A 20,766-nucleotide genomic window follows, 5' to 3' on the forward strand; every position below is an offset into this window, starting at 1 on the left:
TGTGGAGGGCACATGCAGTTCAATGGCATTCCTCGCTTTGTGAGTGGGAAACACCCGAGGAACAATAGCAGACAGGAGGAGAGAGAGAGAGAGAGAGAGAGAGAGAGAGAGAGAGAGAGAGAGAGAGAGAGAGAGAGAGAGAGAGAGAGAGAGAGAGAGAGAGAGAGAGAGAGAGAGAGAGAGAGGTGCAATGCGGGGAAGCCTGTTCACTGTGTCCCATGCAGGGACCACTCCTACAGGCTCCCACACGCGTCACTCATCCCCAACCCCCCCCCCCCCCCCTCTCTCTCTCTCTCTCTCTCTCTCTCTCTCTCTCTCTGCACCGTTATGTCATTTGCATACGGGGGGGAGTGGTGGACTATAAGAACCGAGGCGGGACCTCAGCGGAGCTCTCGCTGGGTTTTAGTGGAACTTCGGAACTTGGAAAGGAAGGAACCGGTGAGAAGCAATAAACAGACGAGAGTTCGACGCAAACAAAACACTATACCAGTCCAGAGCACCTAAATAAAGGCAGATCGCAACGATGATGAGCAGCCGGACAAGCAGCAGCAGGCCATCAGCCTCCTCCTCGTCCTCCTCCTACGCCAGGATGTTCGGCGGTCCCGGCTCGGGCTCTCGGTCCACCACCTACTCCTCCTCCTCCAGCCGCCAGTACTCCAGCCCGGTGCGGTCCTCCTCCGCGTCCAGGATGTCCTACAGCCTCTCCTCCGCTCCCCACGTCTCCTCCTCCTCCAACAAGACGCTCCGCCTGCGCTCGGCCGGGCCGGACCGGTTCCACTCCCGGGCCGGCCTGATGGGCGAGACCGTGGTGGACTTCGCCCTGCAGGACGCCATCAACACGGAGTTCCGCGCCAACAGGACCAACGAGAAGGCGGAGATGATCCACCTGAACGACCGCTTCGCCAGCTACATCGACAAGGTGCCCGTGATGTGGTGGATTTATTAGGCTACTTGATCATTGTTATGTTGGAGTATTTGTTTCTTTTGCAAGCTCATATGACTTTTTTCACTCCGCTTATAGCCAAACAGAAATAATATTGTGGTTAGGCTGCGCCTGCTTTAGTTTTTTTACTCCACTATTTATAGAAGGGACTCTGACTAATAGGCCTGGTTGGGACCCAAAAAAACAAGCAGATGTGTGGGTGTGGCAGCTATTGTGAATCAAGCCCTGTTTCAAACCGATCTACAAGCTCACAGCATGTTGCACCACGTTGTGAGCTTGTAAATCAGCTATTTCTGAAAATTTCTGTTATTAAAAAATAAATAAAAAATTGAAATCTAATAAATAAATGTCAATATAGCAATGCATTGATTTGATATTAAAGAAAATGTACCTCGTAATTTGTTGAGTAGCCTACTTGAGTATATAGGCCTACCTACACAAGGGAAGGAAAATGTGATATTAGGCTACTCCATTGAAATTAATTGCGAGGGAACCTCACAAGATGGCCCCACCTGACCTGTCCATTGAACTCAACGGATGGGGGCTGCAATAGTGTTCTGCTGCACCTTCTTGTGATAAATACTTTGTCCCAGGGGCCATCAATGCGTCTGTACACGGACACCTGGCAAGACTTGGCCTTGTCCGTGGCCAAATGGACTCCACGGGTCCATTTGGTTCCATGCGTGCACTCAGAGTTACAGACATGTAAAGGTCATGTAAGGCTATAGCTCTTTATGTGTTTCTATTGCCCACTCATTTGTATGTCCATGGCAAAAAATAGAATTTTGACAAAAATGTCCACCACAAGCCAGCATGGCGATGACCCCTGCTTTGTCCACTATCCTGCAAAGGTGCGCTTCCTGGAGCAGCAGAACAAGGCGCTGAGCGCCGAGCTGGAGACGCTGCGCGGGGCCGGGATGAAGAACCGCATCCCTGACCTGTACGAGGATGAGCTGAGGGAGCTGCGCAGGCAAGTGGACCAGCTCACCAACGACAAGGGCCGCGTGGAGGTGGACCGGGACAACCTGGGGGATGACATCGAGCGCCTCAGGCAAAAGTAAATCAATGCTTTCATTTAACCACCTCCTGTTGGCTGGACCTGTTGGCTCTATACTATTGGATCACTTTTCTTTTAACCACACCAAATCTCTTTGCCAGAAATAGCCATCTACATGCTCACAAGTTCACCAATGTTCACCCCAGAATGTGGAGGCTGGGGTTAAAGTTGTTAAAACTCAAAACAGTGAGTCAGCATAAGCTTGTATGTATAAGCAAATCTTATTTTCTTATTTAATTGTTTTGTGTTCAATTTATTAAAACTATTACTAGTAGGCTACTACAAACCAGCATCCTATTTTATTTTAATATTTAGATCTTAGATCTTAATTTGATTTATACTCTAAAATGTAATTCATAGCATTAATTTAATTAATTTCATAATTACTTTCATTCATTCATTCTCGCTTAGACAGAGCTATTAATGATGTCTCTCCAGACGTGTAAAGGTCTATTGTTATCCTAAGCTTCCCATTGCACATTAAAATCCTTGTGTTCATTCATGTACTATAGCTCTGAGAGTGTATAAACACTGTGCAGTATGTAGGCTATTGTTTCAAACAGAGCGGAGACTTTTAAATTTTTTGTTTTGTTTTTTTGCACTCAAATAGCTTTCGAATGAGCTCATTCACATGGCAGCTTTCCACGTAGTGGAATGCAGCCTGACTGTTATTGTATATTTTGGTCAGGATCTCCCATTACAATTAGGCCTATTGATTAAAAACAACATATAAACATATATTTATTTTGAAAAAGATATACATTTAACCCAGTTGTTTTTAGATGGTTGCAGCAGGCTGTGCTTTGTTGTCATTGTTGTGGTTAAATGTAGTGTAATGATTCAATGGAGAGAGATTTTGGTGGCATGTTGGAACAGGGTTCCCAGCACAAGCAGCTGGGCGTGGCAGCATTATGTAATTCTCTCCGTGGTGCTCTTTCTTCCAGGCTGCAGGAGGAGATGATGCAGAAAGAGGAGGCAGAGCACAACCTGCACTCATTCAGACAGGTACAGCCACCATTCACATTGGGTGTAAAAAAAAGAATTCTAAAATTGAATGCATTTATTTAGGCTATTTATTTATTTACACCCCCCAAAAAAATATTATTTTCAAATTATTCTTTTTTGTCGTACAACAAAGCACTTTGGCCTTAAGTGGTTAGAACAAAGACTTCCCAGAACATTTCCCACAGTATGTCGAAAAGGCAAACGCAATTACAGGCAAATGTCCGTTTTGTGAAACACAGACCTTGTATGCATAATTAGTGCACCGTCAAGACACGTCCAGGGTCAGGAAGAATACCTTTTATATTGCTGTGGTGATACAGCAGTGCTGTTCTTTGATGAAACATTAAGTATTCCATCACCCCTCCCTCAAGCCTTTATTATTTATGAAGCCATACTGGGTATGACCGATGTCATCTAAATTCTAAGTAACTCTTCAGACAAAACAACATTTCCCTTAATAAATAAATAAATAAGAAAAGACACACATACACATTCAGTATAAGAAGATGTCACTGAAGAGATGTTGTCTAGTCACTAGTGAGTCTAACCCTGTTATACAGTAAGTGTTTTATATTGGCTAAAATAATAACAACAATAGTAATTATTCTACTTGATGTTAAACATCTTTGTTGTAGGCTTTATTTGTGCGGTATGGAGATGGCATCAGGCTCTGTTTGAGGAAAGCTCTGGTCAATACTGTGCTATTGATTTTTAGCTCAGCCTCACGGGAGTTCCCCATGCAGTCAGAATGTCTCATCTGTCTTCTCGTGTCCTCAGAGGTCGTACCAGTGTAATCTGTGTCTAATGCCTCTTCACAGAGCTGTCCACTGCATGCTAGACAAACCAAAATGTGTCTTGGCACTTGGAAGGGTGAAGGAGAGGAATTGATCACTCCTTGAGGTGACTGATGCTGACCGGTGGAGTTTATAGAGCCTTATTGGAAAAGAGTCATCTGTTGAAGTGATGCATTAGATGTGAAGTTGTGGAGGATGGTCTATTGACGTATAACTCACTTGGTGTCGTTTGCAGGAAAATAACTGATTTTCAAGCTAACATTTGCGTTGCGGATCGTTCTTAGCTTAGAAAAACAGCAAAGGACACCATCAGTGTGTTATCCAATAAAGCAACCATTGCTTTATTTAAAACTAGGGCTAGGCTGTAGAAACAGTTTGTGGAAATCTTGTCTCACACCCTCTTCTCAGTGTTGTAGAGATTTTTACTGTTACAGAACAGCTCTTATTGGATGGCTTAATCAGAATTCCTTGATAAGTAATTTGAGTGATTGCTCTATGCCAGTGGTTCCCAAACCTTTTAGCGCGAGACCCAAAAGAGAAATTTGATGTCACCCGGTTCACCCAAACCAGTGAAAATAGCAGATCTACAAGCTCACAATGCATCGCGATGCGACACGTTGTGAGCTTGTAGATCAGCTATTTGCACTACTTCTTAAACGTTATTTCTTCTAATTTATGGAATTTCTTTGATTCATTTTTTTAATCTATGAAATTATTTTTGAGGGGGGGATTTTTGAAAATCTTTTGAAATAATGATAATAAAAAGCACCCATCGCGACCCATAAAAATGTGTCCGCGACCCACTGTTTGGGATACAGTGCTCTATGCTGGCATCTACAAAAGCTACAAAGCGACGCAGCATCTGTCAACATGCTGTTGATAGGGCGCTCGGGTGGCGCAGTGAAAAAATCACTGCCCACCACCACGGAGGTTGTGGGTTTGAATCCACCGTGGTGCATCCGGCTTTGTCGAGCGTCTGCACAAATACAATTGGCCCGTGTTCGGGGCGGGGAGGGTGATAATGGTCATTGCACGTACTCGTACGGGCTGGGGCGGCATCTGTCAGCGGGGAGTGTTGGGCGGGATGAGTAGGACGAAGGCTCTACATGATCCTCCTGGTGGGGGCTCCTCACTATCAGTAGGATATAACAACAGTGACAACACAGAAATGTGTGTGGGGAGGAATGAATTGGCATAATGACTAAATTGGGGAGAAAAAGGGGTAAAAATGTATTGGCTACTCTAAATAAAATAATAAAAAATAAAAAACAAGCAAAAGACAAGCAAGACAAATATAAAGGAAAATATAACGCCTGGGGTTAAAAAGAACACGGAACTGGCTGATGGAAATAATTAGTTTTCCCCACATTACAAGCAGGAATTGTGTGAAGAGAGAAGGTGAGTGGAAATGATTAAACAACACTTTTTAGCTGCAGTTGAAGCCAGCTCAACTTGGATCGTGGCTTTGTAGATTTTGTAGCAGCTATAAAACGACGTTGTGTGTCGCTTTGTGTCTTCATGTCGCTGGCTTGTAGTAGCTTTGTAGCTGCCAGTCTGAACGCAGCATTACTCTTTGGCTTTATACTCTGTCTGGACCACATCGGCTTTACATACGGGTTGCCAGTCGCAACATACTGTATGCCAGCAGTGTGTCATGGTGTTAAAATGTGTCTCAATGGGAGGCTTTGTCCGGCTCAACTCTGGGGCAGGAAAGCTGATTCTCCCAACATGCCATTGTTCTTGGACCGATGAGGAAAGAGGGGTTTATGGGTAAATGACAAAGCATGCTCTTGTGCAGGAATGTTTTTTTCTGTGTGTTTGGTGCACGCGAGTGTGCTGACAGACGGGAAGTGTGGTTGTTCATGTGTATGAGCCCCTGGCACCGCGGGCACTTTGGGCACATGAGGGCAAGGGGCCACAGTGCAGAGACTGTGCCAGCAACACACCAGCACTCCAAGTGGCTGCTTAGGGAATTGCGCTGTCATTCAATGCTGATTGCTGATTGAGACAGCAGGTATAATGGTTGGACGATCTAATGGAGAAAAACTCAGCATTTTAGATTTGGATTCCTTTAGTTTGTAGTTCTGTATCTGGATTAAATCACAATGAGCTCAATGCACCGACATGTCTGATATTACACGCAGACAATATTTGTGGGGTATCCTATGGTTAAAGCCGTAGGACCCAGTTGATAGAAGTGCTAGTTAAGGAAATATAATATATGATTTGTTTCCAGCATTTTTGCTTTATTTCTGATAGTGACAGAGATAGACAGACAGGAAAGGCGAGAGAGAGAGAGAGAGAGAGAGAGAGAGAGAGAGAGAGAGAGAGAGGCTGTACAATATGATGCCTGTGACAGACAGTTGGTTCATGGTTTAATTGAATTCTTCTTCAATTATGTTTTCCTCCTGTTTTGTCTGTTGCCTGGAGATGATAACAGTGTAAGTGGTTTGTGTGAAGGAGGCTCTGAGCAGACCTTGCCTTCAGGATGTGCATCAAACTAATGGTTTGGAAATTAACTCTGATGGACACCGCCTCGCTGTGGCTGATTAAGCCCCATTTAAGCCTGATTCATGTTGCGTCGCACACTGAAAATAGCAGACCGTCAGCATGAATTTGGCATTACAGTGTTTTTAGGTGGTCATTTAGGCATTTAGCAGATGCTTACAGGGCGGCCGTAGCTGATTGGATAGAGAGACTGTCTGGTTATCAGAAGGACACCGGTTCACCTCCTGGCCCGCCCATGTCTACGTGTTGAAATATCAGAGCAAGACACTTAACCCCCTAACAGCTCTGCCCCAAGCACTCATCATGACCATCTGAGCAGTCACCAGCTGGGTGAAGCTGAAACTTAATTTCCCCTGCGGGATTAAAAAAAGTGTCTTGTTCCCATTAACTTATTAAGTGCAAGGTCAGAGTAAGCGTAAGCGGCATGGCCCCCCTACTCTACAAACAACATTGACCAATGCTGTTTACTACTAATGCTATTATTACAAATTCTAAATGATATATTGATCAAAATGATAATGATGTTGGCTTGAATTGAGCTTGAATGCATTGTTTGGTTTCCTTATGTTAATCTGTTGTTATCGCTTGTTTTTCTCAAAGGGCCATTCCATAAATTAGATTTTATTTCACACTACACTTTCACTCACATCATGTTTTTGTTCTAATTCTTTGAATTTTATTTTCAATAATTGCTCTTTAAATAATGTGTATTATGATGATGATGATGATGATGATGATGATGATGTGTTTTGCAGGATGTGGACAATGCTTCTCTGGCCCGTCTGGACCTGGAGAGGAAGGTGGAATCTCTGCAGGAGGAAATCATCTTCCTCAGGAAGGTCCACGAGGAGGTACGTACTGTACCTACGGGATGCTTCTCATCGTGGTATTGTCACTTTTACTTAAGTAAAACAAATTGGGGTAGTTCTTCCCACTCCATCCACCACTGCCAATAGGTCCTCACAGAGAACACAGCATGTCTCCTGCAGACCCCAAGGTAATACAGCTTAAGAGCCTTTGTGTGTGTGCATGTCATCAGGGTAGAGATTACACTCACACTGCATGGAGGCAGCATGGTATTAAGAGAGGGAGAGGAAGGATAAACGATAGCACGTGGGATCAGCTGGCAGGTGACAGAAGCTCCCTGTTGTCTCTTGACGTGTTGCGCTGTGTTATGACCTAGAACAGTGTTTCTCATCTGACCACTTAACACTTTCAAGATTTCCAAGTGGGCCCTGATGCTGAAAAGGTTCTGGCCTAGAAGCCATTCGCCGACTGACTGACCGACTGACCGACTGACTGACTGACTGACTGACTGACTGACCGACCGACCGACCGACCGACCGACCGATTGATTGATTGATTGATTCAAATTACTCTTCGTTAAGCTAAAGGAGTGATAACTTACACATATTTTATAATATGAAATGAGATCCACAGCTTTCCCCCAGAAAGAAAATAGGTAGAAAAGGTAACGTTTAGGCGTTCAAGAAAACACACTCAATGTGTGGTTGTAGTTCAAACCCAACCCGTCCTACTTGAGGTAACTCATACCCTCTGCCAGTGCTTTTCAAAGTGGGGTCTCGGAACCCCCAGGGGTCTTTAATTGAGGTGGTTCCAGGGGGTCCCCTGCAAAATTTATAAATATATCATGGAAATCTGTCTAAGCGCTTTAATCCTATATGACGTGAGATGATGAGATATACTTTATTAATCCCTGAAGGGAAATTTACAGCAGGAAGAAAAAGTATTTACAGCAGGAAGAAAAAATAAAGCAGCTACTTGAAAATAGCTGATCTACAACGTAATGCGATGCGTTTTGAGCTTGTAGATCTGCTATGAAAAAATATTTTTTAAACAGTTGGAATATTTTTTAAACATTTTAACAACGCAAATCTTGTATGGGGATCCCTGGCACAGAATATATTCAGATGGGGGTCCGCGGTCAAATACATATTGGAACCTTGTTACGTCCATCCATGGACATGGATGTTTTGTTTTCTGACATCTATCTTCATCACACTCTGTCCTTCTGTCTGTCCTTTGCTGTGTGCAGGAACTGGCTGAGCTGCAGGCGCAGATGCAAGAGCAGCACGTCCAGATAGAGATGGACGTGGTCAAGCCTGACCTCACTGCCGCCCTGCGTGATGTCAGGCAGCAGTACGAGAGCCTGGCCACCAAGAACCTCCAGGAGTCTGAGGACTGGTACAAGTCAAAGGTCAGAAAACTTAGACAGGATGGATGAATGGATGGATGGATGGATGGATGGATGGATGGATGGATGGATGGATGGATGGATGGATGGATGGATGGATGGATGGATGGATGGATGGATGGATGGATGGCTGGATAGATAGATCGATCGATAGATAGATGAGACATTGCTCCATTGGAGCTGCTGAGAGGTCAGCTGTGGAGATGAGAGGTGATCATGCTGCCCTCAGCAGATTGACACCCGACACGGATGTCAGCTCTCCTCCCGGGTCTCCATGGAGATTAGCGTCCTGTGAGGACAGATGGGGCGAGGAAGGAGAGCTGATTGGATTTATTGGCTAGCTTACATGCATAAGCACACCCCCACACACACACACACACACACCCCCACACACACACACACACACACACACACACACACACACACACACACACACACACACACACACACACACACACACACACACACACACACACACACACACACACACACACACACACACACACACACACACACACACACACACACACACACACACGCGCGCACGCACGGATATGCATACAGAGAGATGCTCAGCTGTGACAGGACACTTGATGTTTAACGTAAGAGCCTATTGATCTCTGGAAGAGAGAAGCTAAATGTGGTCACTCACTCTTGACCGGTCTATCAAGTTTGTCGGTCTGCGAGAAGAAAAGAGAACATTTATTTATGTCATTTCATTTAATGAGTGCAGTGAAGGGGTAATATATAGGGCCTAAAAGTATTACTGGTAAGTACATTGAAGACATCACTAGGGCTGGGCAATTACTCAAAAATATATTTAAAACAAATATTTAGAAACAATAACTGCATTTATAACTGAATAATCGAGAAGCAAGGATTATTTTTAATGTAATATATTTTCTTATATCAACGAATATTAGTCAGATTGCGAAAATAGTAGATCTGCAAGTTCACCGCATGTGAGGTTGCGCGTTACCATCGTACAGCTAAGTATTTTAGTCTTAAGTGGTTAAGCAAGTTAGAATTAAGAAATACAGCAGCACACCTAATTGAGCTTAAGCATTCCAGGCAGGAGGGTTTGTGCGCGAGCGTCTCTCTATGTATGTCTTTCTCCATGTCTCCATCCTTTCTCCTCCTCTGTGCGAGTGTTGTCACGATCATGACATTTTAATTATTTAATTGTGTTTATTTATTTTTATTGAACACCATTTCTGTTGGCCTTTTAGGCTTTGTAAATAAAAATCGTGCACAGGGCAGATATGACAAATAATGTCTTTCTACAAAGACAAACTGAAAATGACCGGTACCAATAATCAAAATAAATAATGTACTATGGCCAAAACAGGCCATACTTAATAATTGTATACTTAATTTAAAACATTGCTGAAATAGTCGATCTACAAGCTCACGACGTGTTGTGAGCTTGTAGATCGGCTATTTCCCCCAAAAATTAACAGCTGTTTTTATACAAATGAATGGAAACAATTCTGACGATTATGCAAAATAATTGCTATTATCTCGAATAATATGTGATCAGGCGATTATGTAATAATTGTGACAGGCACTATGCCAGTGCTGACAGTGATGTTTTCCCTCTCCCTCCCAGTTTTCTGACCTGGCAGACCAGCAGCAGCGCAACGGAGATGCGATCCGCCAGTCCAAGCAGGAGTCCAATGAGTACCGGCGCCAGGTGCAGTCTCTAACCTGCGAGGTGGACGCGCTCCGCGGAACCGTAAGTACTGCCTCCCGGTGCACTGGCCTGGCATTGGCAGCATACACGTTGATTTGTATAGACACATTTCAACAACAGGGCAATTCAATGTGCTTTACCTCAAACTATAAGCAAAGGAAACAAACAAAGGACATTTGAATTCTGCAAAAAGGAAGTTATAAAAAAAACACCTCTCCTTAACTCTTTCAGTGCCAAGAGTATTTTCATAAAGTACTCCCAAACTGCCAGGAATTTGCGTTTTTTTTTATTTTGTAATTTTGTAATTTTTCATTCAAATAAATGATCTGATTGGGGTTTTAAACCCATAATACAGTTCTACCAGTAGAGAGCAACAAATCGACACATTGATGATCTCGCTGGCTCACTCACCCCCTCCCAAACAGGCTCACGTCATATCCGGTCAGAACCGGATGTTGACATTTTTGACAATCGTTGATCGCGCTAAATTACGATGTGATACACGACTACGATGACTGATCGTCACCCAGACCAAAGAGAGTAGACGTGGACCTCTCCGTTTGTTTTTTATAACGTGTGAAAAACCGTGACTTTCCCTATTCTGGCCGAAAATCACCGGAGAAAAACAACGTGACCCGGAAATGAATTTTTTTTTTTTACATCCGGCTCCGGGTGAGTCTGATGTAGTCAGGAAGCGAAAGTGATCATGAAAAATACACAGAATAGCGCGACCACAGTCAAAAGTTAAAACTCGGGATTTCTCGTGCTGGCACTGAGGGTACTCGGGAAAAACTCGGGATATGTCGGGGCGTGGCACTGAGAGAGTTAATAGGAAACACCTATTCAGGACACAGAGCAAACACACTTTAAAAGAAGAAATGAAAACAGTAAAAACAAAATAAGTACCAGAAAAATAAGAGTAAAATTACAGTGAAGAATAATAATTAAGAAATCGCAATAAAAGGCAGCGGCAAACAGGACAGTTCTCGTTGACCTGTTCACAATTAGAACATTATAAAGACCACTACACCAACAGTTTCATTGAAATCAACGTAACAAATAAAGGTGAAAAGGAGAGAGGGACAGAGGGAGGGAGGGAGAGGGGGAAGAATGGACGCAGAGGGAGATAGGGAAAGAGTCGAGAGAGCCTGTTTCACCCATGCAATAACCCGGCCAATGCTGCGTATCGAAACCTGAACATGCTGATCGATGCGCCACAAAGCAATAACCCCGGCAAGTGGCAACACTGGGCAAGCCGATATGCATCTTAGGGTTTTGTTTATTTGAAAATGACAGAGCACATTGACAATATTTCTGTAAATGTTAAAGTTTCAGCCTAGCCAAGGAGGCAAAATATAACCAAATGTTTAACTTCATGGAGTCACATTCTTTCCTAAATTGAATGTGTGGACGTTCATTTAAAAAAAAAAAAAACATCTCAAATGAAACCATTCTCTGATCAGTATGGGAAGATTGGGAACAGATCAGAACACAGTAATGATCGGACTAACGTTCAATATATTGACTTGTTTTGAGCACCAGGATCATTATTATAACTCTGGCTCTGTGTTGCTTAAATTAACTTTAGAAGAGAAAAGAAGAGACATTAATATTAGATTCATTTTTAAAAAGAAGAAAAAATAATACTTAGAGCACTTATCCTTAAGTGAACTCTCTGCCCTCCCTTCCACCCCCACACCATCAATTACCCCCAGGAGAGCACTGGTGCGGTAACTGGTGGCGGGGGGGTTTGTGCCGAGTCAGATCAGATGCAATGTATTTTTAATGAGCCAGTGTTCAGACATCCTAAAATAGCAGCACCACCATCCATCAGCTCCATCTATCTGACATGAGCAGTGACCAGACAGAAATGCAGTATGTCAGCTCTGCCTTGCCGCTGTCCTCTCATGGTTATTTTGATGTCTTAAACTGTGATTTAAAGATGCCTGATAGCCTAAGCAAGCATTTTGGCATTGAAGTATATATTTAAAAAAATATCTTTATGTCATGGGTTTAAACGTTGTGCCAGTCTGTATTTTTTTCAATTCCAGGCATCCTATAATTGTTCTAATGGTTAATACAGTATGTCCTCCTGAATATAAATAAATAATTTATGTATATGCCTATATTTTAAACTCTAATTACTCTTTTTTTTTAAGTAATTCGATCTTTTAAAGTGTGCATATGATATCCATAATGTAAAATGAAATGTGATTACTTAAACCAGTGGTTCTCAAAGTGGGGTCCTTGAGGGGGTGTCCCCATCAAAATGAGTTATTATAGCATAACTTAACCCTATATAGGCTACTGTACATAACCTATTAAAAAAAGAAAAATGTAAACACTTTGAAAAGTTTTTAAGCATTTTCGCTACGCAAATCTTGTATGGGGGTCCCTGGCTACAAAATCCTTTCAGATGGCGGTCCGTGGCCAAATACATATTAATTAGGGGGTCCTTGTCATGGAAAGAGTGTGAGACACACCACTGACTTAAGGCAGCTCTGTACCGCACTGATTTCGGGCCGACTCAGCGGTGGGAAGTGTTGGAAAGCGTCTCCTGCCAACAATCTGTTGTCGATAGCCCTGGTCCGAGCTGCAGTCCGAGCTGGCTCCAGTATTGCCAGATTCTGTGAGTGAAACAAGCGACCAGTTCTATGAAAACAAGCCCAAAAGATGCGACCAGTTTCACCATTTGAGCCGTATTAAATCAGCTATTTTCAAAAAGAGTCTTGCCAGCAAGCCCAAATAAGCAACTACACTTCAGAAACAAGCCCAAACAAAAGCAACCTGCAACTACGAATATGTACAAGCGACTTTACAGGAAAACAAGCCCAAAGTCGCTTATAATAAGCAGACCTGGCAACACTGGCAAGATCTTGCAGGCCATGCTGTCAGCTCTAAGGCATTAGCACAACAATGTGTGCATTGGCCGACAGGTTGTGCTGAACTAAATGCCAACTTTTGCCAACAGACTGCCAGTCTGTTGTTGTCTGTTGTAGTCTGTTTGGTGGAGAGTCACCTTTAAACAAACAGTATTTTCTTGTTTCAGAATGAGTCTCTGGAGCGTCAGATGAGGGAGCTGGAGGACAGCTTCGGGTCGGAGGCGTCGGGCTACCAGGACGCCGTCGCTCAGCTGGAGGAGGACATCCGTAACATGAAGGACGAGATGGCGCGCCACCTCCGAGAGTACCAGGACCTGCTCAACGTCAAGATGGCCCTGGACATCGAGATCGCCACCTACCGCAAGCTGCTAGAGGGAGAAGAGAGCAGGTACCCAGGCAGGCGCTGTGTAGGGGATGGGAAATTATGAACAAATGTAGTCAAAGCAGTGGTGGAAATGCTTTACTTAAGTAAAAGCAGCAATACTAGATTATTAAAATGACTTTCTTACAAGTAAAAGTTTGAAAATAGCAGATCTACATGCTCACAACTTGTAGAGCGGCCATATTCGAATAGACAAAGTATAAAATAGGGCTTAATAAAATGTAATCTAAACAAATCGCCAAAAATTGCTCATATTTACTTTAATGTATGTTTCGTATTAATAATCTGAATCATAATCTGAATCTACAAAGTAACTTGTAAATTGTCAAATAATTGTAGTGGAGTAAAAATAACAATATTTGCCTCTGAAATGTTGTGGAGTAGAAGTATAAATCAAGTTAAGTAAAAGCATCTCAAAATTGTCTCTCTTTCTTATCCTTTCCCTTTTCCAATAATACAACTCTCTCTCTCTCTCTCTCTCTCTCTCTCTCTCTCTCTCTCTCTCTCTCTCTCTCTCTCTCTCTCTCTCTCTCTCTCTCTCTCTCTCTCTCTCTCCTTTAGGATCACCACTCCCATGCCAAACTTCTCCTCTTTCAACCTGAGAGGTCAGTGTGCTAATAGTCCAAGACTTCTTTCACACAGGGTACGGTTGACATTCACATTATCACAGTGTTTGCGTTCAGAAACATCATATCGTTTACATGTTTCATCATTCAATGGTGTCATGCAAAATAAGTGTCCAATAAATCGATTAACTATTGTGATTAAAGGGATATTTCACTTTCAAAAAAACTTTGGGTCATTTTATCGTCTACTCAGGCTTTTGTGAGCCCCCCAGACAGTTTTTAAGAAAAAAGCCTGAGTAGACGACAACATTTTGAAAGTGAAATATCCCTTTAACTATTGCACCCTGAGTACAAAACGATTGAACTGTGGACAGTTGTGCATCAGGATGGTTTTATGTTCAACTGGTCCCACGGCCTGATATGACCTTGTTTTAGGTTCAGTGCTGAGTAAGAGAGCTTTATGCATTATGGATGGCGGTCTGAAAGGCCTTTCATCCTTACATAATGCATTATACAATACCCAGAGGTTTGCTCACCACATCAATGATAATGGCTGAAAACATCAATACTCCAAACCTTTGGGGTTTGCACTTTTTCAGAAAAGCGAGTTGATATATTCCGGCAGATGTGGATCAAATCATTATGATCCATTCACACGGCTCACATTGATGCAGGGTTTTATTTTGCATTTATTCTTTTGCCTACAGCTGAATTATTGGAAGTGTGAGGTTTGCATCTGACACACCGGTGTCATAGGTCAGTGGTTCTCTAAGTGGGGTCCGGGACCCCCAGTCAGTGGTGGAAAAAGTACAAGTATCAATACTGCAATGCAGAAACACTCGGTTACAAGTAAAAGTCTGGTAATCCCTGGCACATTTTCAGATGTGGATCCTTGGCCAAATACAAGTTTGAGAACCACTGTCATAAAAAACATGTATGGTAATTATCTCTCTCTCTCTCTCTCTCTCTCCCTCTCTCTCTCTCTCTCACAGAATCCATGTTGGAAACTAGGCCGATGATGTCGATGATGACAGACAACCTGTCTAAGAAAGTCTTGATTAAGACCATTGAGACCAGGGACGGACATGTGAGTATGGTCTTTTTTTTTGCTTGATTGATTGATTGATTTTATTTGTAAATATTACATAAAAAGAGCACAATAGCACTTTTCCGACATACAGTCATAGCATCACAGAGGATAACAACACATTAAAGCCAGAGGGCTTATTATCATTGTGGTTATCTTCACATAAAACACTTAATAACACAATATAACAAAACAATAACATAACAATACAGCAGACAAATATACATAAAAACTAGTATCTAAGAAATGTGCAGTCAATAGTGCTATGTACCTAAACAACAGTAATATTTTACTATTTTGAAAACATTTGGGTAACAGCAGCAGCAGGGCAAAGGGATTACAAGATTAACTAGAAAACGTTCAAGGACCCCCAAATTGATATGTATTTGGCTGCGGACCCCCTTTTGAAAAGATTTTGCTTATCCAGAGCAAATTACAATAAGCAAGGTAAACACGTACAATTATGCAGAGAGACAGTGTAGTGCCTCAGTAAACTAGGATTCTAGCTAAACCAAGAACCTAGCATCAGTCTAAAGAACAATATACTATCAAAATAATAATCTGTACATCGAAACAATAGGATACCAGGTAAACACAAATACAATACGGATGCAGTGTATTCAGTGTAGTCATGATGATCGAAGCATTAATGTGTTAAATTTCGTCAACTAAAACGTTGATGAACAATGTTTGTTGACTACCTTTTTTCACTGACGAAAACTAAATAAAAATGAAATAAAAACTAAGCTATGATGACTAAAACTATGACTAAGTAAATATACTGACAATTTCGTCAACAAATAAAAGGTACTGTAGTTGAAAATGTTAGGGTGGGACAAGTGGACAAGAGTTCCAGGAGAACTAAGACAAGTCATTTTATGCTTGTCTGCATATAGCTATATATTCGGATAGTGATCATTTCTATAGAGCATTTGTCCAGAAACAGGGGTCTCTCCGGTACAAATCAGGCATTACGATGCCATCGAGGCCAGACAAAATAAAATCATTTGTGTAACTGTAGATTTAGTTGATTAAAAAGTCAACTAAAACTAAAAGCAAAACATTTCAGATGACTAAAATATGACTAAAGACTAAATTAAATTGTATTCAAAAGACTATGACTAAAACTAAATCAAAATGTGCTGTAACACTGGATCGAAGACCTCTGGTGTCCTAGTAATGTCCCCTGGATCACGTTTCTGTTTTTACTCCCCCTACACCAGGTAATCAATGAGTCGACCCAGCAGCATGACGATGAGCATGACGACTGAGATGGATGGACGGCGCGGGACGTGACGGAAAGACCTGGAGACGGGGTGGGGTGGGGCGGGGCAGGAGGGAGGTTTAGCATGAAAATCCGGAAGGCAAGAAAATGACGATATTAATGTTGTTTCAGTGGAAGTAAAAAAAAGAAAGAAAAAGAAAACACACACAAAGGAACAGCTTTAAAAGTGCCTTTTTCGACACATTCTTAGTGGTACTTGCTTGCTGGTACGGTTGCTCTAGACTAGGTGACATTATAGAACAGAATAGGCCACCGGTTCTCAATTTGGGGTCCGGGGACCACCAGGGGGTCCAAAAGGAACCTCTTACGGGTCTGTGACTACTCTACCCCTGGTGGGCCTCCGGACCAGATATTGAGAAACAACGGAGTAATAGACATGGTTTTGCAGGAGGAGAAGGATGAAGCTTTATCATATGTTTATGTTGTTTCACTGTCGTAGTCTCTTTACACATGTGCACAAAAGTGCACACAGCAAGACTGTCTGGGGAAAAATTTGCTTTTTTTTCTTTCATTGTGTCTTAAATTTGTTTGAATCTTCGAGACAAAGAATGCCTTAAGCCTGTTTGAAGTTTCCAGAAGAGTGACGTTTTCAAGTCTCATTACTACATGAATGTAGGGGCGCAACACTTATTCCAAGTTAAACTAATCGATTATGAAATTGTAATTGATTTAAATAAAATAATAGATTTGGGGGTTTACAACACCTTGCGGTGCAACGTGTCGGTTGGCTGCTTGATTATTCAAATAATTGAATAAGCGAAATAGCGAATAATCGCTAAAAAAATAATGGATGTTGCAGCCCTACATGACTGTAGCCTACCTTTGAGTGTTGAGAATTCATAGTTAAAATGATAGGGGATGTGTATTTCTGGGTGACTAATAACACTGGCAAGCTAGTATTTGAATTGATTGTACAACTGTAAGTGCCGTTTTCCTTTGAACAGTAACTTCAAATGGACTTCCACAATTCTTTGTCCGAAGGCTCGATTTTATCTTCACCAAATCAGGATGAGCAAACCAAGATTACACCACTGTTGCAGTGTACTCAGTAGCATGACCAACATCACTCCATGACTGCTTCTTTATTTCAATAAACCTATGAAAAACGGCATATTTTGATTGAACCAAGAGGGTTTATTTTTGTTATATCACTCATTCAGGTACAAGCAGCGTCATCTTGTCACATTTACGTAATTTAAGTGTAAAGAAGGATAACCGGAACAGTGGGCACCTGGTATTACTGAGCACCTTTATTTGTTTTATTATTATATTTTATATTTTTTAAATGAGGGGCAAAATAATATAATATATATATTTTTAATTGCATTTAATTTCATTTCATTTTCCAAAGCACACATTTATTCTTAATTTCTTGTTTTACATTTTGGAAGAAAAAAACCCCAGCGAATTTAACATTGAGGTGCCCACAAGGGTTGTAGTTTTCATGAGAAGAGAGAGGATAGAGGTAGGGTCGAGCAGGAGAGGTAAGAAGAAAAGAAAAGAACACAGGATAAAAATTAATATTGCATGCATAAAACTACAAGTTTATGCATAAAACAAGTGTTGCGTGCCTGACTTGCAAAGTAAATAATATATGTGCACACTGATCCTTTTGAACGTTGGAGGTCATTTGAGTGTCTTCGGCTTTTCCTTAACCACATGAACCCTTCTGGGCATGCCAAAATAGGTGAACATTCAGCGAAAATGTATGTACATACGGCAAAAATAGCTTTGGTGCAGGGGGAAAAAAGGAGGAGGGGGTCAAATTTGCTTTCAAACATCACAAACAGAGTACAGGTTAACATGCAAATGTACTACTTGGGTCAAGAGAGCAAAGGATTTAGAGAATACAACCAACAGTGACATGATATTTATTTTCATGCACAAAATATATATACTCTGTCGCTGTTAGTCAGACATTAATCCTGTCAGATGATCATGTAGGAGGGGCCTTGTACTGTATAGATTGAGGAGCCTCCTCCACTTAAATACATTTTAGCAAACCGATCGGCCTAGCAGCCCAGGTAGTCAAGGGCCCTGGCATCATTGGCTCCGGTCCATAATCTGTCCCTATACTTTGACTAAACCCAAATCAAAGTCCGGGTGTTGGCATTTACAGCTAAAGTCTTTTACAAACCATAATCTTATGTGTGCTGTATGGACAGGGTGCCCCAAAGTTACCTAGTCCCTCTACTAAAACCGAGAAGGGATAGGACTTACATAGTTAAACACAGTTACGCTGAAGATTTAAGGCACACACAAACAAGTTAGCAAAATGGCTTGAATGATTTAGTTGCGTGCCAAGTTGCACCAAAAATAGCCAGATGTGTTTGGTAATGGTAGCTTCAGCTTGCCTTGCAGATCTATTATTTTCAGTGCAGCAAAGTATAAAAGGGCTGTTCCATTTTTTGGGAACCCTTTCAAGGACCCCTGGGGCGGGTCCCCTGACTCCACTTTGAGGACCACTGATATACACAACCACACAATACCACAGTCAAGTGAAGGTCCGCTTTAACCTCTGTCTGCCGTCTGTTACGAATGGAGTGAGGTGTGAAAATCATTAAATCCCTCTCCTGACACGCATCCAAATCAGCATTCCGGACTCAGCACTCAGGCTCTGTGACAGCCCTCCCCAGAGCCCTGTAAAGGCATTTTAGGAGGGCTGCTGTTGAAATATTAACCACTCTCCAAAGAATTGTAAATGTGAGCGCTACCCTACATGGCTTTTTTATAAAGGCCTTGCACTTCCGAAATATGCTGGATGAAGACAGACCTTGGCTAAAAATACACACGCTCTAGTCTACAACCTTCCTAGAGCAGTGGTTCTCAACTTGTGGGTCAGGACTCCCCAGGGGACTCCCCACATGATTTTGGGGGGGTCCCCAGATGACAGTAAAGTGTCAATTTAAGGACTTTTAAGACCTTTTTAATACCTAAAGAAAGATTTTATGAAAAGAGACCATTACTGCATCAAAAGTAATCAACAAACTATACTATAAAAACTGGTCAAACATTAGACAAAATTGTCAAATACTATAATAAAGAGGCATAAAAAAAAGTTCAAATGATTATGATTATTTTGGGGGTTCACGGCCTGAAAAGGTTGAGAACCACTGGCCTAGAGCAACCTCCAACTTTCACTTGTGTGACTGCACATTAGGCTGGGATACATTAGTGATGGGAGTGTCTGAGTATTCCCTGATGATGCTGACTCATATTAGCCTGCTGGCAACGTATCTCTCTCAGTGGCCTTTCTTATCATGGATGCCAGGAAAGCTGGTCCAATAGACAGACTAATTACTGTTCATTAATGTTCTGAATTCTTCATGTTACAAGGGATTGTACAGGTAACATTTAATCTAATTATTGGCTATACAAGGTAGGCTACTGTTATATTAGTTATGTATCAGAGCAGGACCTCAATGTTATTATAGTTAACTAAAACCATCAAAAACATGAAAACTAGATGTTAAAAACTGGTAGCTGAAATAAAACTGAAACTAAAACAAAACAAATGTGCTTAGTTTTAGTCTTTGTAAATTTATTTTGTAGGCAATTTATTTCATACATGGGTTGGCCTTTTTATTATATTATACAATAACTTATACTCTGAACTTTTTGAATCATTAGCCATATTACAATGAGAATCTGAAACTACAACGAATGAAACTAAACTAGCTATGCCTTTGCAAAAACAATGCACTAGATGGTCACAAACTAAATGACTTGTATTAACGATGCAATATAACATAGGCCTACAGATTGGTCAGAATACCACTTTATTCACCTAAAGAAGTTATGGATTTGCAACTGTAATAATACTTGAACTTCAGAAAAGAAGGGGCTGCCTATAGCATCCAGGGATTGCTCTAAACTCCTATTATCTGATCGCATGGGAAACCAAGTAGATCTATTTGGAAATGCTGCCATCTGCAGGCCAAATGGAGTTAATTCATTCATATCTGTTCTGTAATCATACAGTAATTACATTGTCATAGAAAATGCATTGTGAACGTGGAAAAGATCACAGTCCAAGGTCTTCCTTGGACACTACTGAACACAAACACCTATATATCTGCCTCAGGAGGCCGAGATTATGTTTTCACCCCTGTCTGTTCTGTGTGTCCGTCCGTCTGTCCTTGTATGTGGCGGGTACACCCCCGCATTCCTAAACCCCCCCACTCCTACACACCCCCATTCCGAAACCCCCCCCCCCCCCCACTCCTACACCCCCCCATTCCGAATTTTTTTTTCGGAATGGGGGGGTGTAGGAGTGGGGGGGGTTTGAAAACTTGGAATAAACCCTGCCATTCCGAAAAATAGATATAAATTCTATCTTTTTTTTTTGT

The 20,766-nt window shown here is 41.9% G+C and overlaps 1 protein-coding gene across 1 annotated transcript; it reads left to right on the forward strand.

Annotated features, from left to right (window-relative positions):
* The first annotated feature begins 371 nt into the window (after positions 1-371).
* Positions 372-17,528, forward strand: vim (vimentin). Its single transcript, XM_080418205.1, has 10 exons — positions 372-919; positions 1,795-2,000; positions 2,945-3,005; positions 7,063-7,158; positions 8,364-8,525; positions 10,132-10,257; positions 13,265-13,485; positions 14,041-14,084; positions 15,038-15,132; positions 16,356-17,528. The coding sequence occupies exons 1-10, from the start codon at positions 524-526 to the stop codon at positions 16,401-16,403; spliced, it is 1,455 nt and encodes a 484-aa protein (XP_080274331.1). The 5' UTR covers positions 372-523; the 3' UTR covers positions 16,404-17,528.
* The last annotated feature ends 3,238 nt before the right edge of the window (positions 17,529-20,766 follow it).

This window comes from Gymnoscopelus braueri, assembly GCF_963280865.1.
Source record: "Gymnoscopelus braueri genome assembly, chromosome: 21".
Classification (NCBI taxonomy): domain Eukaryota; kingdom Metazoa; phylum Chordata; class Actinopteri; order Myctophiformes; family Myctophidae; genus Gymnoscopelus; species Gymnoscopelus braueri.

Excerpts from the sequence above, each read along its gene's own strand:
- vim (XM_080418205.1), top strand. The coding sequence starts at position 524 with ATGATGAGCAGCCGGACAAGCAGCAGCAGGCCATCAGCCTCCTCCTCG. Across the intron at positions 8,526-10,131 it reads AGGACTGGTACAAGTCAAAG|TTTTCTGACCTGGCAGACCA; the intron begins GTCAGAAAACTT and ends TCTCCCTCCCAG. Across the intron at positions 10,258-13,264 it reads TGGACGCGCTCCGCGGAACC|AATGAGTCTCTGGAGCGTCA; the intron begins GTAAGTACTGCC and ends TTCTTGTTTCAG.